This window comes from Triplophysa rosa, linkage group LG17 (assembly GCF_024868665.1).
Source record: "Triplophysa rosa linkage group LG17, Trosa_1v2, whole genome shotgun sequence".
NCBI classification, from domain to species: Eukaryota; Metazoa; Chordata; class Actinopteri; order Cypriniformes; family Nemacheilidae; genus Triplophysa; species Triplophysa rosa.
In genome coordinates this window covers 14,294,291-14,311,795 of record NC_079906.1, presented here as the reverse complement: position 1 = coordinate 14,311,795, position 17,505 = coordinate 14,294,291, and the positions used below count along the sequence as shown (strand labels likewise).

The window sequence follows — 17,505 nt, the reverse complement described above, 5'->3', positions numbered from 1 at the left end:
CCCATGAGTCTGTGGGGCTGTGATCTATTGGAATGCCTAACCAGCCAATTTCATTACCACTGTGGCCAGATCTGGAATTCCCAGAGAGGGCTGGAGCTTGAAGTCTGACAGAAGACTTGAACAGGACCCAGAATGTATACAGAGCCTGTTATTATAAGGATGCTGAATCGTGTGGACGCAGATGTTATGGGAGCAACAGAATTTACTGTGTGACTTATTTCCGCATCTGGTGCAGAGCCAAAAACCAGTTGAATGCTAATGAAACCATGCAAAGCATGACGGAGAGAGAGATACAGAGAGATAGAGACTTGAAAGGAAAGTAAAATCACAAAGAATGACTTTCATCATTGCCACTCAACTGAGATGAAAGGTTAAACAAACACATGACAAAAAGGCTCTATGATTTGAAAACACCTTTAGCTAATATGTTAGAAGAAAGAAAAAGTTATCATTCTCATTTGTAAACAGACATCCACCAGCAATCTGGATCCCAGCAGAAATCCAACTTAGTTTATTTAAATGAGAGATCGGTCCTATCAGTTTTGTGATAAACGTGTCCATAGGCGAAATTAGTCTTCTAAATAACTTACATTTCTGCATTTGTGGCTGGAACGTTGATCCAAAGTATAACCTATAATAATGAACCCGCGAGCTTCTGACTTTTAGATCTTGATTAAATCACATTTGCAAGCACAAAACCCCCCCAAATCTATGGTTTAGAGATGCGTAGTGCATTTAGGAGAAAGTAAAGTCCTAGAACACGAACAACTCACACTGTATTTGTGTTTACACTGTAGACAGCAGAGCAATTCCTTCTAATCAGCCTTAAAGAAGTCATGCTATTAGTGTCAATACCAACTCAACTTGGTTTCTGAATGGATTATTATAATATGCATGCTTGAATTAGCGCATACAGTACAATGATCATTAATTAAATGTTTACTTTAAGCGTCTCTTTTTTACTATTAGACTATTTAACTTTAGAACAAATAAACCATCACAATGCACTAGAAAATGAATAAAACATGTGTCCGAATTTTCAGTGTTGTTGTTTAAAAATATACATTGTATACGTATTGCAATAAATGTAACCTAATATGAAATGTAGGCAAGTAGGTCACGCCTCTAGAATACATGAAAAAGGATCAATTCTGTCATTATGATTATTATCATCATCATATTCATTCTCCTCATCATCATCATCATACCAGTCTCTGCAGTCTCCAGCCCAGTGCACCTCAGTTCACTCCATTATGGTATATAGGCGTGAGCCGGCAGAATCCACAGTGATGGGCTGCGGCGTTCTCCTGTCCTCAAACTGGGAGACACCCGCTGGCCTGTACCATTTCGTAACTACACGGGGGAGTTTTTTTTGCGCGTGAAGCGTTTTTTCAGTTCGGGTTGTTAAAGTAACAGAAAAGTCTCGTTTCACATTAGCAAATGACCATTTACAGTTTCGTGAAGCAAAAACTACACTTCAAACTAATTTAGGCATAAAACAGGACCGTACCACGGCAATCATACCCTACCTCTAATGTTTGCTATGCTTTGTAAGCGCATGCGATCGTTTGAAGGCAGCGCACGCTTCTTTAGCAGTGGGCGTGTCTGACCGTGAATAGAGCCAGCGGGAGAAAGACACAATAAAAGAGTTAAACAAGAGGCGGGTGCTCGAGACAGCTGGCAAATAGTCCTCTAGACTTTATGAATAGCCTCGAAAATGGCACACAGCCACAACTTTATTTTTCTGCATGGCAACACGCTTGAAACTAGAGCAAGCAGTTGTTGAAGGTATTTGACGTTACTGTCATGAGCTCATAGAGATGTGATATATACATTTCGACAGCACAACATGGATCGAGTGGCTTCTTTCCAACGTTCTTTTGTTACTCCTATTTGCCTCCTGTTGTTACTTCCCTAATAAAGGACCCCGGCAGATGGTCAGTTGTCTATCCCCGTGCCTCCGCGAATTTAGAGATCAGCTAATGAAACGTCTTCATTTCCATGTTAAAGGCAAAGCCCATGGAGATTTCTCTCTAGAAGTGACGCCTGTAGGGACACACAAATATTTGGGAATTTCTAAAATCAGGAAAGCCCATGCAACAACCAGGTTGTGAATAACATCCAATCAAAAATACACACCATATATTTAGTCATATTTAATTAATTCCATTTTTACAATTCGATATAACAAACTCCAAATACAAGACTACATACAAACATAATTTGGGCTGTATGCCCCCTCATTTCATTCCATGAAACACTTATTTTTACAATACACAGATTGAAAAAAATAAAAGGTGCATCTTCTTCCGTTTCAGTTTTATTCTGTAATCTGTATGCGTCGCAGATTTTCTCTCACTCGCACAAATTCTGGAATGTTCTTCTGATCTTCCAAATGCCTCTTTTCCTCGGTTTCATACTGCAGAGACATTTAAATCATCAGTGAACTTTCTATGTAACAATGTAAACCATCAAAAGGCACTAATAAACAGAAGTGTGGCAAGTCAACCAAATTTGCAATCACAGATCTTGAAACTCTTTAATCTATTTTAGTGCTGACAAATATTAAAAAGGAAAGAACGTGGTCGGTACCTCCTGTAGTTTCTGCTGCCTCTTGCGAAGCTCTTGTTCTAGATCTGAAGGAGGTCGGAGGGCAAGTTCCTGCTCTCTGTGCAGGTCAAGTCTCCTCTGCTGTAACACACGCTTCAGTTCTGGTTTCTCCTCCAACAGCAGCCCCCTGAGGGCACATTAAAATCACAGACCTTTAGGTTAGCTTGGGGGATTTATGATGGATACATGCAGGGATGTTAATATGATTTGAAGTATTTTGTTCTCTTTGCTTTTAATAAGTATACGACCAGAACCAAACACTTCATTGGAAAGAGTCTTTCCCTCACTTCTTATGGGCAAACAGAAGCTCCTTATGGAGATTCTGGTGACTGGGGCACTCGCTGGGTGAGCCATTCAGTTTCCTGAGCTGAAGGACTTCCTCCTCACCGTCTGTGTCCTCGTGGGCCGCTGGAGGATGACACACATAATTCTCTACAGGAAACGGGGGGAAAACCAACTTCTAGACTCAACTATGCAAGTAAACAAATCATGCTGCATGTATAAATGATTGCATAGAAACACAAGGCATATTACAAATGAAATGAAATCCAATGTAAATCACTAAATACGAAAATCACAGATTGTACCTTTTTTGTGATGTCTAAACCCTGGTCGCTGGATAATGCAAAAAACAAACAAACAAAAAAACATTTCAACAAGAAAAACATATTGATATTATAGGAGTGTAAAACTAAATTGCTTAATTCCATACATTTAAAACTTCAGTTTAACTTTTAGATATTTAAGAGTACTACGGTTGTGCCAGCACATCCATGAAACGAAGAATCATTATCTTAGTGCATGGACTTAACTAATACAGAAAAATGAAGCACAAAGGGTTATTTGTTTTTTCGGCACTAGAGTTTTTTGGACCTCTTCACTGCATGACAGTCAATAGGAGAAAGGATAGTAAACCTGATTTTCCTTAGAAGGTTCTTCAAATTACAAACAAGATCCATGCATAGCATCAGTACTAATAGGTGTAAATATGTCTGGTGGAGTGAATCAAGATATTTAAAATTAACATTTAAACCATGAATGAAAATACTAGCACTTCAATGCATTGAACTCATTCCAGTTAAAGAGTGCATCCACATTCATAAGGGTAATCACTAATCTTCTCAGGGACCAGGAAATGTCCATTTGTGAATTCAACATTAAGATGCTGGGCATCCTGCCCACCTTCCCTAGCACACAGCAGGGTGTAGAGCAGAGATAGGAGTAAACAAGCTTGCTCTGTTCTCACAGTGGCCACCGGTGTGCAAACCACGCCAACCACACCCCTGACTCACCCTTCTGAAAACCTCTCAACAGACATAAAAATCAGCAGATTACACTAACAATATTGTCAAAAAAGGAAAGACACACACCATTGCCAGTTGGATATGACATTTAAAAAGGAGGCTCCAAATTACACGTTTAGTGTGATGTCTGACAGTTCAGTTTGTGCTCAGTTTCCCAAAATTAAGATCACCACTCCACCACTAGACATTCACATTCATTAAAAAAATCAAGAGTTTATTTAACTTCGAATAAGAAATGCAAAAGACTGGACATTATAAACTCTATCATGCATTCTTTAAAAACTTTTTGTGTCTTGTAACACACAAAAATAATTCCGGGCACTTTTTGTAGAAACCTAATATATAGACACCAATCTGAAATGACTGGCTTTTCAAAGGTTAAAAGAATGAAATAAAGTTTACAAAATAAACACATAGTTAACACTTACCTCAATGCATACAGTTGATTGTTTTTTTGTTGTGTTAAGGTCCAGCATTATGCAGTCTGGAGACTGGTCTTCACTCACTGTGTTTACTCTGTTTGTGTTCAGTAATGCTGGTAGTAGACATATCCGTTCAAGCTCATTACGCCATTCAAGATTAGCCTGCACCTATACGAGGCACGCAGAATGCCAGATTAACTAATTACCGCAGACATCAGTGCTGATTTTAACCTTCTTCCTTACTTCCATGAACTCTTGATCTTATAAGAAAAATGAAAATAAAAAAGTTGTGTTTATTTGAAAATAAAGTTGTGTTGGCTAAATTTGTTCATGGCTGCATTCATAAACAACAAGAAAATATTAGGGTACGTTATCGTCAGCGACCACACGAGGGCACTGTGTTTTTTATGGACTGCGTAATGTTTTCCCAAGATTCCACGTCTCTACTTACTGAAGTCAACCAGGAAGTTAGGTCATTTGAATGTAAGTCGTGTATGCGTGAGGTGAGTGTTTGTGTGCGTGAATGTTTGTCTTTTTTTGTGTTGAAAAAAAAATCTACACCGTGATCTTATTTGATCGGATCCTAGTTGCCCTGCTCGGATTCAGAGATGATAATAACTGACTCGTGAGCTTTTGTTGCGATGATCGAAAGGCATTTTCACAACTCGGGGCAGCCACAGTTTAGGCTGTGGTAAGAAATGATGAATCGATCAGATATACTAGAGCAAACTGGTTACTGGGTCTCGACCCAGTGTTTCTCTGTTTGTTCAGTGAGTATAACGGCGATTCTGATCTCACCATAACTTTTAAAAGTGAGTCCTGGAGTTTGTGTGAAACATTACGGAAATCCGATTTAGTTAACCTACTGTAAACTATGGTTGCTGCACTGTAATGTAACATAGTTTTCACGTATCATTAAAGAAGAGATCACACCAGTGTTATTTTATTTTATTTTGCACGTCTAAAGTGTATGATCATTCTCCACAGGTCTGGCTTCGTACTTCGTGGTATTTGTTTTATTTACGTGGAGTAAAATCCGCCGTCGTGCTTCCTTGAGTAACCTCTGTTTGTTGACGCCGCGTGGTGAGACTCTGTAATTAAAAATACACTGTAATAAGACAACACACAAAGACCACTTCAAACGGCATGTGATTTGAAATCATTTATAAATGTGTGGGTTAATAAAGGTAAATCCCACCTATCGTCCCTTTCATACTGTGTATGGATGCTCTCTGAGTGTCGATCCACACTTTTATTCCTTTGTTTGGGGTCTTACACACTGGAGCTCCTGAATGCCTTTTCGGTGTCTTGTTTGGTAAATAATCCCCAGCATTACTGAGAAATAAAACAAAGTTATGTATGCTTTATGCAATATGTTTAATGTTTACCCTTTAGAAGGACATAAAAAAATAGATTTTAGTGCTCACCCATAGTCATCAGAAACGGTTTCCTTTTGTGTAACAGTTAGGTTCTTTTTCGGAAATAATCCTAGATGATGATCATATATCGATTTTAGATGAATGTCTAGACTGTCTCGTGCTGCCTAGTAACAGATTTATCAGTCAACGAATTGAAAACGGTGTTTCCAAATCCGGTCATTTAGTATGTATTAGAGAGGCACGTATATGCTATTTTATGTAAAACTGGCCATGTAAAGCCATCCAAAGGCAAATCAACTCACTGTAGTGTCACAATGAAAGATGTTTCGACGGGAGCTAGACGTTGTTGACGTGCTATAGAGCCTCCTCCACGGGTCATCATTTTGGGCAAGATGGGTTGGTTTATCGTAGGCCATTTTCTAGATCAGAAAGTAGCGAGAAACATCCTAATAAAATATGCCATTAAAGTATGCTTAAATATCAGGCATATTATGGACGAACTAGCTATGTAACTTTTACTGAAACGACGCTATTTTAAAACTATTAAATTTAAGTTAAAATTTGTTGACTACCTGAATTTGTTTACTCCCTGTGAATGTATTATCGTTCTCATATCGCGGGAATGGGAAAGGGTCTCGTTCGCTTGGCATATTCCCACAATATATCCAGATGAGTCCTTGGGAATGTTACAGATCGGTGGTTTGGGATCTTTTTGACTAGCAACTGTGTTGTCCCTCACACTGTTGCTTAGAAACAGTCCGTTCTGGCGCACCACACAGCGCGAGGCGTTAAAAATGTATGCCCGCTTTAAGGAAACTAGCACATGTGGTTTTAAACTTTCATTTAATGCAAATGTTAATAAAAACAAAATTTGTAATGGCCAATTTTAAGTACTGCATCGTTTGTTATTATTTATTTATAGGCTATCTGACTTTCTAAATTTAAGGCAAAATAATACCTTTATGATGTATTCACGAATGTTATGTACGTTTTAATAACTCAACTTTAAATAAATCGTTACCTCTGGTGCCATGCATTTTATCATTTTCCTGGTTCATATAATTTCTTACATTTTATGCTAAAATGCTAATTCTGTAAGTGCATACAAACATCAATGCAAAATTGAGAAAAGCTTTACAGAAGTGTTTTTACATTTAATTTCTAGGCAGAACAAGTGGCTGACCAATAGGAGAGCTGAGCGAGTTGTAGTGCAAATAGTGTCAGGATAAAAAGCGCAGCGTTATTAACAGAACGAAGCTCTTCTGTTTTGTCGAACAGGTGCAGGAAACATACAGCGATGTTTTTAAGATATGTACTTTCTTTTGTTAGAATGTATTGTTTATTTGTCAGTTTATGGCTCTTAATTTTAACAGAGGCAACGGAATTGCCCAGCTGTAAAGAGGTAGGATACAACAACAGCTTTTTTTTGCATAATACAGCTTTCTGTTGAATATGTCATTATGAATAATATGTTAACTTGCTCTTAAATCTGACAGCTGGAACCACATTAGACCTACTGTATGTATTCTAACTACTACATATTGACAAATCTCACATTTACACAATAGCTTTTTTTTCGTGCCGCTAATGCTTTGTCCTTTTTATATTGCTGATGGAATATTGCATTTTATTTGCACAAAACATAATACAGGCCAGTAATTTCTCTAATGTATGTAACATTTTTGCTGTCAAAGTGCTTTGTGGAATATAAAACCTATAAGTAATAGACGGTCACAAACTTTTCATGTTATTGTCTGCAACACCAATTATAATGTTACAGGATGGTCATGAAGTTTTTAAAATAATATTTATTTTTCTTTAAACCGTGTGTTTAAAAACACTTAATTCCATGCTACAATTACATTTACGTAAAGAGTTCTAGAACTATGAATCACCAATTAACTAAGGTATCCATGTGAATAACGAAAAAAGTTATGTAGCCTATAGTTTAGAAATGAAAAGTGTTTATTTGATTTATGGTTTCAGCACCTTTTTCCTTATCTGGACAGATGCATACTTTTAAAGAATCTCACTCCCTCATCAATTGTCTTTTACATTTCCTCGTGTTCACGGTTTCCTCAAGGTATAGTCATGTTTAAATAAGAGTGAGCATGTTCAAGGGACTGGGCTGCTCAAGTACCTTATCAAATCCAGATAAACTTGTCCGTTGTCCTTTGATAGCAGTGTGAAAAGGACATCTGCTCTAGACAAGCTACTGTATTGCTCTACCTGTATGGGTACTGCCTTTAATCTCCAGTTAACCAAAAACTTAAAACGGTCTTGCTATTGGCGTTAACACACCAGAATTTAATTGCACACAATATTTATACTATCAAACATGGATACCATCCTTATGATTGGGTGTTAAAGCAACATTTGAAAAAGGTACAGAGACCTGGCCACTGACCCTGACATCGTAGATGGAACATGTTTTCTGTGGGTGTAAGAGAGTCATCAACTAATCTGACCCCTTGGAGATACCATGGGAACAAATGTCACTCTGTTTTGTTGCCTTGGTTTTCTACATTTATATGGATGTGGGGATTATGCTGTGTACTGCTTGTTAAGGACACCTAAACATTTCTCTCTTGCTCTTGCTCTAAAACATTACTAATGTAGCTGCACTAACACAAAGCACTTAGAGTGCCTGGTCCCTTGCCCCATTACGGTAGGTTTTGTTAACTATTAATCTTATTCTTACGCGGTCAGGTTAATTTAGGTTCCTTTCTAACCGCCTTGTTTTGCAGCTATTTAGAGGAGTTGTCTGTCAACATCCACTAACCATTTAGTGTAAACAATTATTTTATTGAAGCAACACCCTTTTAAGCTTGAAGATTATGTAAGAAGGTAAATTAGGATAAATAAGGATGTTTGGAACAGTTACCCTTTTTTATTTACTGAAGATTTTATTTTATCAGCCTCTCCCCTTTTCCATAATGATGAGTAAATAATACCTGCAGAAGGCTGTTTGTTTAGAGAATGATAAGAAGACATCCTTGAAGTACTTCATCACAGTGGGTGGGTTAGGCTATGTAAATATTGTATTGTAAATTGAGGCTGGTTTAAAGAGAAGCCTGGTTACTGCAACAAATTTTGCCCAAAGCCCAAAGTGAGATATTAAGCAAAACCAAAAATGTTACTTGTGTTTGTGAGTCGGTTAACAGGACTTAAATATACCAATAATAAGTGATCACTAGAACACTGACTAAAGTGTCACCAACTAACATCTCTGAATATCTGTAATCCTGTAGCTTGTTTCCAATTGAGTGTCAATTCTGCTTTAACCAAACTCTGAAGTTAGCCAAGTCTCAAACTAAACTTTTATTTCTTAAGACATTTCTTCAGTTGCTTTGTGTTTCATTACTTTGCAGTCAGATTACCATTTTGAATACACAGACTGTGATGTTTTGGGCTCTCGATGGAGAGTGGCGATACCCAACAAACCAGAAACCTGTACGGGTTTACCTGATCCGGTCAAAGGCACCAAGTGCAGTGAGTATCCCTAACTCTCACAAGTGCAGACCTTACTTCTTGTATTAAAGGGATAATTCTCCCCCAAATTTAAATTCTGTCATCATTTACCCACCCAAGATATTTTGAAGAATTTTGGTAACCGAATAATGGCGGTACCGATTCACCTGAATTGGTTTTGTCTACATAAAGTTAATGGGTACTGCCGTTACCAACATTTTTTTAAATATCTTCTTTTGTGTTTGAGGAAAGAAAGTCATACAAGTTTGAAATGACAAGAGGGTGAGTAATGATGACAGAATGTTCATTTTTGGGTGAACTATCCCTTTAAACTAACAATTGTTAGGAGGATTTTATTACGATTTCCATGTAGAATCGTGTATTTTTATTATGTGTTTTACAATGTTTTTGTGTGTACATTACTATTTGTGATGCTTTGCTTTTGTTTTTAGGATGACATTTTAACATTCTGTCAAGGGTCAACAGATGAAAATAGCCTTTTTGGCTAATTCTGGCACATTTACAGTTATGTTTATTAATGTGCACTGCCCCTGTGAATAAACAAAATAAACTCCCAAGTGCTCCCAGTAAAGAGTTTCCATCTTTTTTGGCTTCTGTTTTATTACGGGATGCCATTAAGGTTATTTACTTTTTCTCTAACTTTGTACTGCTTTTGCAGCGTTCACCTGTAATGAGGGAGAATTTCTGGACATGAGGACTCAGGAGTGTCAGAAATGTGTCGCAGGGACCTACTCTTTAGGCACGGGAGTTGCCTTTGATGAGTGGGACAGTCTGCCCACCGGCTTCATCAGCCATGGCATCGATACGAGTAAAGGAGATTCTTCCACAAATTGCTCTAAGTGAGTGACTCATACATGAAAAACTGTATTCAGGATATTCAAACACAAGGTGCTTGTTCTGATTATATTCAAGATCAAGTGGTTGGTTGAGCTCAAATGTAATTGCAGATATGAAAGTGCTTGACGGGTCATGACCTTGAATTAGATCGATGACATTAAACAGAAAATGGAGAAATGTATTTAAAACGGAGAACAGACATTTAAAAAAAAAAGGTTTAATGGGAATTAAATTAACCTCTTGCCTTGTAGTTCAACATGGATCCCTAAAGGTGACTACATTGCCTCAAACACAGATGAGTGTTCCTCCACTCTTTCCTACGCTGTGAGTCTGAAGAAACCCGGTTCTGTGTCTTTCCAGTACATCTACCCAGACAACAGCATCTTTTTTGAGTTCTATGTAAGTTCCATGTAATCTCATTACAGACATGACCTAAGTGTCATATCTTGAAATTTTGACAAATCATTTTGGCATAAAGGATACACATATACACGGTCTGTGTGTGTGTTTAAAGGTTCAGAATGACCAGTGCCAGTCAACAGATTCTGTAAATCGCTGGATGACATTATCAAAAAGTGACTGGGAATATCACTATGTAAGTTTACTGTATGTGTAACATTTGCCACATTTTAAGTCATTCAGATGCTTTAAGAAACATATTAAATCATGTTTTAGTGAAAATCTAAACACACAAAAATGATTGAATGGAAATTAAATGAAAAGTATCAGTAATTATAGCAGTACCAACATGTGAACGCCTCAAAACATGATCTTTTTTTCTGTATGATCAGGTGCAGCTGAGTAGTGGGAACAATGTCTTGTACTGGAGGACTACAGGTTTCTCTCTTGCTGGAAGCTCTGCCAAACCAGTTCTACTGAAGAACATTGCCATCTCAGGTTTTATCTATTACAAATATTTGCACGTCTCCTCAAATAAACATTTGATGTATTCTGAATACACAACTTTGATGTTTTCAGAATAAAAATACAAATGTGCTTTTTATAGGTGTCTCTTATACATCTGAATGTTTTCACTGTAAGCCTGGCACCTACAGTGATAAACCAGGAGCCTCTCGCTGCATCCCATGTGCTGTTAATTCTTACTCTAATAAAGGAGCCACGGCATGCCAGCCATGTGAAGCAGATTCATACTCGGGTATGTGTGTGTGTTGCGTGCACATTTTCATAGATAAATAGCTCTGTGTGCTCAATATCACTTTTATCGTAGCTCAAAGTTTGTTAAAGTATGTTTGTACGTAGCTGAACGGTCATACAGTTACTACATTCATACAGTACTGTCAAGTTTGAGTCCACATAAAACGGATTCAAAATCTCATTTAAACCTTTTATAAACAAAATTCTAAACACAAATTAGAACACAAAACATGTTATGTGTTTACTAGATGTGTATACTAATATAATTTATGTCAGTTTTGTGCTTGGATGAACAAAATTACAACTCAATTTAAACAGGAAATACATACGTATTTTACACAGCATTTAGTGAAAGACCGTGGGCTTTGAATGTTACATTTACATACATGTGACGAAGCATTTAACTGTAATCGAACGAAAGTAAGTGGTTATGTAAATGACTTGAACACCCCAGTGCTCATACGCTATGGGATTTGCCAACTGGAGAGATGTGTTTTATCACTTTATCTAAATGAGTGTGTGTTTTTTCCTAATGCCACTGGCTATTTTTCTCTCTGTGTGCGTGTTACTCCAGGGATTGGATCTGGAAGCTGTCTACAGCGGCCACACTGCAAACAAAGCGATTACTTCTATACTCACACACTATGTGACTCAAGAAGCCAGGTACAACAGAAAAGACACTTCTGTTTGCATGCACATCTAGTCAGAAAACACAAATAAAAGCAGTCAGTTTATGTCAGTTTATTATTACAATAAAATTCTGATATAAAGGTCTACTGTCCGGTAGTTCGATAAATTGTCTCCATTTGTTTTCTGGTGTGTTTCCAGACACAGCTTATGTTTAAGTGGATCGAGCCCAAGATCTGCAGCGAGAGTGGAAATGGGGCGATCCAGCTTCCAGCCTCAGGTGAGATGATGGCCTGCCCGCCTTGCAATCCAGGATTCTTCTCCAGCAACACCTCCACCTGTGAACCCTGCCCACATGGCTTCTATTCAAATGGAACAGGTATAACCACACACAACACGCAAGCGCTACAAATGTACTTTTTATTAAATTAATAAGTTTGTTTTAAAGTAGCTCGTTTGACGCTCAGTGACACATTTGTTACATGCGTTCAGAATGCTCTGAGTGTCCTTCCGGAATGGAACCTGTCGTGGGTTTCGAGTATAAATGGTGGAACAGGATGCCTAGTAACATGAGAAGTTCTGTCTTTAGCGTAGAATACAGCAGTACTGACAGGACCACAGGTAAATATCACCTCGCGCTGCTCAATACAGATACATCCACCACATCAATGACACACATGCCTTTAAAACCCTATAAAGCTTGCTAACAACACATTGAGAATGCACAACATTTTACTAGTCAATATAGGCCTACGGATGTTCATGTTCAGAATATTAAAGGGTTGTCTGAGGTCGCTTTGCTTCAGATGGCTTTTCTTTGAACAGGCTGGGAGGTAGCAGGTGAATACATCTATACCACACCAAGTGATCGGGACTCGGACTTCATGTTGTTGACGCTCCAAGTACCTGGATACAGGTGAGCAGATGAAATCCCAGCGTACGACTGCCCCCCAATGGTTGTTAACTGCAACTACATATTCAAAATTAATACCTGATAAGGAATACAAATTTATACACAATTCTTTTCTTTTTCCAGCTTTCCTCATTCTCTAAGTAAAGACAACGAGAGAGCTGAACTTTCAAAAATAACATTTGTGTTTGAAACGAAATGTACAGCTGATTGTAAACTGCATTTCATGGCTGTGAGTATGACATTCCTTATTTGATTTTACAGTATATTAAAGGTAAATTATACTACATAATTAAATTAACACTTGTATATGTGAATATATAAATGTACACAGCTACATATTCAAAATTAAATATAAATAGTCATTTCAGAAAACCTGAAATGTCTCCTAATTTTTCCGTTTAGGTAAAATAATCATTTTTGTTTCATTCTGTGAACTACTAACAATATTTATCCCAAATTTCAAATACAAATATTGTTTCTTTTTTGCATTTGTTTTCAGAAAATTAAAACTGGAGATACAGGTCAAAATAACAGAAAGATGCTCTGTATTTTTTCAGACCTTAAATACTGCAAAAGAAATAAAAAAACAAGTTCACGTTCACTTTTAAGCAATACAACAGAAATATTTGTACACGTACTTTGGAAATACCTGGATTTTTATCACAGTTTTCATGTGTCTTGTCATTCTGTCAGTCTTTCACATTGCTGTTAGATGACTTTGTCACTCCTGAAGTTTGATTTTGTTGAAATTCAACAGACACTGGATTGGAATGGCCAATACATCTAGAAATGCTGATTTAAAAATTTGGAGTGATCTCTTAATTTTTTCAGCAGCTATACAGTATATATACGAGAATGTATAAATGTACATAATTATGAGTCATTTTTTAAAAAGATTTTAATCTACATTTTTTTCAGGGGCAGAATGAAAGGAATAATATGATTGCGGAGAGTTGGAGCGGTACTATAGGCAAGCAGTCCTACTCTTATCTTGTTAAGAGCAACAGCACTGTCAGCTTCACCTGGGGTTTTCAGCGCACTGGGACCTTCAGCATGGTGAGACCAGGACAAGATCTACAAATAAATCAATGTTTTCTTACTCCTCTTAAAATTGTTATTTCTAACTAGACAACAGCATTATTGGTTAAAAGATGAACATCTTTTTTGTTCCGTTTCTCCTCTAAAGATAAGCTGTCTGTCTGTTACAGGAAAGTGAATACAGCTCTGACTTTGCTAAGATCTACTCTGTTCACATCACCAATGTGATCGGGGGTGTGGCTTCAGAATGTCGACAGTGTGCTCTGGCGGCCTCTGGCACGGACTCCGGCTGCGTGCCCTGCCCCTCAGGCCACTACATGTTAAATGGCACTGGAGTGTGTAAAAGCTGTCCCGCTAACACCATCATCAGACCTGAGCAGCCAATAGGAGAGCAAGCCTGCATTCTTTGTGGTCCGAATACTGACAGTAATAAAGTAAGACCACTACTTTCTCTAATACTAATTTCTCTCACAAACTATTTTATAGATTCACTGACACATACTGTACATTTGTCCTCTGTGTTTGCAGGGCCGTTCAGCGTGTATTAGTGACTGTACTTTAGCACTGTTACATAAAGGAGAGTTCCTGCACTATGATTTCTCTCCGTTGGCACGTGTTACAGATTTCCAGAGCACTCCACGATTCACCAGTAAAGGGCTGCAGTACTTTCACCATTTCAGTGTTATGCTCTGCGGGACGCAGGTGAGAGTATGAAGGGGACCAGCTAAGTTTTTATGAATGACTAAAGTATGCAAAAAATATATGTAGGAAAGTGAATTGTTGGCACCTTAGAATGACACCGAAAAATTCTCTCACCATGTGTGCTACATCTAGAACAGGGGTCTTGCATCCTGTGTTGAAAATGTGACTGAGAGTAAGAGAGAAGTGAAGGGCTACATCTGTCGGTCCACTCTAGTGCCTTCTGAGGTCAGGGGTCAGAGTGTTGTGTCCTCTCAACCTTTCAGTATTGGAGACACTTTAATTGGTAAATGCTACTGAGATTGCTTTAAAATAATATAGTAAGATAACAATTTTATTGTTGTTCTATTGCAAATACAGTGTTTTTAATTTTTAGGAGTGACAACTGACTCCAAACTGGTTGACATTTCATCTTTCGACAGCTACTTCCCCTCCAAATCTGAGCTACCTGATGTCATATTTTACTATAGGTAAACCAGACCGCAGAATGCATGCTTTCAATAAACTATGTTGACAGCTCTGTCTATTCCAGCGCTTTTATTATGTGACATTTTTAGACCTCATGTCAGTATATGTAAAGATATGTTCTGTGTCAACAGATCTAGAGAAACAACACAAGCATGTAAAAATGGAAGATCAACCTCTGTCAGGCTCCGATGTGATCCTACTGTAACAACAGACCAATTTTTCTTACCAAGGTACATTGTGAATAAGGTTTATTTGCTTTTTGAGTAAGGAAAAAGTTACTCTGATCTAGACATGTGTATGGTTGATATGGTATAGGTTTGGACCTGAAAACGTTTAATACTAATTTTCATTTGTAGATCAGACATCTAGTGGTGAGAGAGAGAAACTGCAACTGTAGTCCAACTTTGAAACAGCACATGGTGCAGGAATACTTTTTTAATATCTCTTAAATGCTATTTCTCTCTCTCTCTCTTTCTGTGTACTTTGGGTGCAGTAATTGCTCAGAAGGCACATGTGATGGCTGCTCTTTTCATTTCCTGTGGCGTTCCCAGCATGCTTGTCCTCTCTGCTCAGAGAGGAACTATAAAGAGATTGTGAGTGCCTGTATCCAAGGAATCCAGGTATATGTCAACACAATAAACCACACAATGACCGAATGACCCTGATCTAAGGTCACGTGTCACATTTCACAAATACATAGTTTTTCATTGATTATGTACAGTATGTTGTAGTGTTTAAAAACTGTAAAGTACTTTAAAGTCAAGATTAACAGCTAAAATATGTGTTTCTCAGAGGACCACCTATGTGTGGCAGCAGCCTCTGAGATGCACAGGTGGGGTGGACCTGCCACCACAGAAGGTCAGCGCCTGTGTGACTTTGGACTTCTGGCTGAAGTTTGGCGTCTCTGTTGGAACTGTGGCCGCCATATTGCTCATTACCATCAGCTGCTACTTCTGGAAAAGAACACGCAAGTGAGAGTCATCCGAATGCACAAATTCACTTTTGATAAAGCGCCTATCAAACTCAGTTTAATTGTCCAGATCATATTTTTATTTTATATTAATATTTTGCAAATAAGCATATAAAATTGGGAGAAAATGTTAATAATAAGAAGAAATTGTTCTCTCTCTATAGGCTGCAGTATAAATACTCAAAGCTAATGATGACTGCAGGAGATAAAGAGTGTGAACTACCAGCTGCAGACAGCTGTGCCATCATGGAGGGAGAAGACGCAGAGGATGACCTCATCTACCTCTCAAAGAAATCTTTCTTCACTAAAATCAAGTCGTTTTCCAGAGAGGTGAGGTCACAAGACAGGCTAATACAAACTGGACACAGTCTAATATTTAGGAGTCCTGTGGTTTTAATTAAATTGATTATAAACTCTGAAGCACAAGATCACAAAAGTTTTTTTCTTTTACAGAGGACATCAGATGGCTTTGATTCTGTTCCTCTGAAATCCTCAGCTGTACAGGAGATGGAGATGGACTAGAATCAACAGGAAATTTTTGGCAAAATTCGAAAACATGTTTTAAAAAACTATAGCAGCATTGCTGTTTTCCAAAGAGGACTGTGAGGGTCTTATCAAATAATTAAGTAAAACAAATCAGAATCAGAAAGAGCTTTATTGACAAGTGTGCTTGGACACACAAGGAATTTGTCTTCGTGACAGAAGCTTCCAGTGCACATACAGGTTAAAAAAGTGACACGGCACAGGTAACAAAATGTAAAAAATAAATATGTGAGAGACAATACACATTTGACAGAAAGGACAATATTAGACAAAAGGACAATAGGCAGTATGTTGGATGTACAGATGTGCTATATACAAATTATACTGTTATATACAAGTTATGCAGGGGAATGTGGATAGCTGAATATTATATCAACAACATATGTATAATAAATATGAGTATGATTCAATATCTGCCTTATTCAAATGTGCATTGATAACTCAGGTTTTGGGTCTCCTCTGGATTAAGTAAAACCAAAAAGACTAATGGCTTTTAAAAGTACAAACATTTCTAACAAACCTGCCTGAGATTTTATGTTTAGATTGTAACTTTATTATTTAAAGGCCAAATATACTAAAACATTTGCTGATGCATTAATAGATAATCAAGTAAGCATAATTTATTTAACATGTCCTTCTATAATTTGTCATAATTATCTTTTTTTTATTTGGAACCATGGAGTTTTTTTGTTATTGAGTGTGTATTGAGTGGTATTTGAAGCCATATCTGGTGTAGTGAGTTTTTGCTTTTTTTATTCACTATAAACAAATTTTTATAAACATTTTTGTCACACTGGCAATTATATGAAATGTTGTTTGATTATTTTCTCCCAATTTATTTGCCTCTTTTTATGTTTATTGGATTTTTAAAAGCATTTTTTATCTTACATTACTTTAAAAATCTAGTGTACTGTTTAAGTGAAGTAAAGCATATAAAGTACTTGCACGTAACTATTTAAAAGACAAAAAAGTAAGCACGTAGGCTATCTTTTGTTGTACATTTTAAAGTATTTTGTTTCAATTGTTCAGTGGCTTCGACACTGACCGT

At 37.4% G+C, this 17,505-nt stretch overlaps 2 protein-coding genes and 1 non-coding gene across 6 annotated transcripts; 2 read left to right on the top strand and 1 right to left on the bottom strand.

The window, feature by feature from the left end:
• Positions 1–2,147: 2,147 nt before the first annotated feature.
• On the bottom strand, positions 2,148–6,394 carry LOC130567648 (uncharacterized). Its single transcript, XM_057355899.1, has 7 exons — positions 6,288–6,394; positions 6,018–6,134; positions 4,343–4,504; positions 3,198–3,225; positions 2,898–3,042; positions 2,593–2,737; positions 2,148–2,419 (listed from the first exon to the last, which is right to left on the bottom strand). The coding sequence occupies exons 1-7, from the start codon at positions 6,363–6,365 to the stop codon at positions 2,321–2,323; spliced, it is 774 nt and encodes a 257-aa protein (XP_057211882.1). The 5' UTR covers positions 6,366–6,394; the 3' UTR covers positions 2,148–2,320.
• LOC130568686 (small Cajal body-specific RNA 2) lies at positions 4,777–5,133 on the top strand. The gene has a single exon (XR_008964739.1). It is a non-coding gene; the product is annotated as a small Cajal body-specific RNA 2 (non-coding RNA).
• On the top strand, positions 4,805–17,476 carry elapor1 (endosome-lysosome associated apoptosis and autophagy regulator 1). Of its 4 annotated transcripts, none has more exons than XM_057355893.1 (22): positions 4,805–4,819; positions 9,087–9,207; positions 9,866–10,046; positions 10,296–10,443; positions 10,559–10,639; positions 10,836–10,941; positions 11,051–11,200; positions 11,774–11,862; positions 12,028–12,205; positions 12,319–12,447; positions 12,652–12,742; positions 12,863–12,968; positions 13,658–13,795; positions 13,948–14,211; positions 14,306–14,479; positions 14,612–14,762; positions 14,853–14,946; positions 15,076–15,174; positions 15,438–15,564; positions 15,737–15,915; positions 16,079–16,244; positions 16,368–17,475. In XM_057355893.1, exons 3-22 carry the CDS (start codon positions 9,898–9,900, stop codon positions 16,434–16,436), a joined length of 2,688 nt encoding a protein of 895 aa, XP_057211876.1. In that variant the 5' UTR covers positions 4,805–4,819; positions 9,087–9,207; positions 9,866–9,897; the 3' UTR covers positions 16,437–17,475. The 4 variants fall into 4 exon arrangements, with proteins under 4 accessions (XP_057211876.1, XP_057211873.1, XP_057211875.1 ...); XM_057355890.1 differs by lacking the exon at positions 4,805–4,819 and adding an exon at positions 7,010–7,117 and having other exon boundaries at positions 16,368–17,476; XM_057355891.1 differs by lacking the exon at positions 4,805–4,819 and adding an exon at positions 7,700–7,798.
• The last annotated feature ends 29 nt before the right edge of the window (positions 17,477–17,505 follow it).

Bases quoted from the DNA above. Each gene is read 5' to 3' on its own strand.
- elapor1 (XM_057355890.1), top strand. From the start codon at position 7,013: ATGTTTTTAAGATATGTACTTTCTTTTGTTAGAATGTATTGTTTATTT. The intron at 10,047-10,295 runs GTGAGTGACTCA...CTTGCCTTGTAG, and splicing joins TCTTCCACAAATTGCTCTAA to TTCAACATGGATCCCTAAAG. The intron at 14,947-15,075 runs GTAAACCAGACC...CTGTGTCAACAG, and splicing joins GATGTCATATTTTACTATAG to ATCTAGAGAAACAACACAAG.
- LOC130567648 (XM_057355899.1), bottom strand. From the start codon at position 6,365: ATGCCAAGCGAACGAGACCCTTTCCCATTCCCGCGATATGAGAACGAT. The intron at 6,135-6,287 runs GTAGTCAACAAA...TTTCTGATCTAG, and splicing joins CAGGGAGTAAACAAATTCAG to AAAATGGCCTACGATAAACC. The intron at 3,043-3,197 runs GTACAATCTGTG...CGTTTCCTGTAG, and splicing joins GTTTAGACATCACAAAAAAG to AGAATTATGTGTGTCATCCT.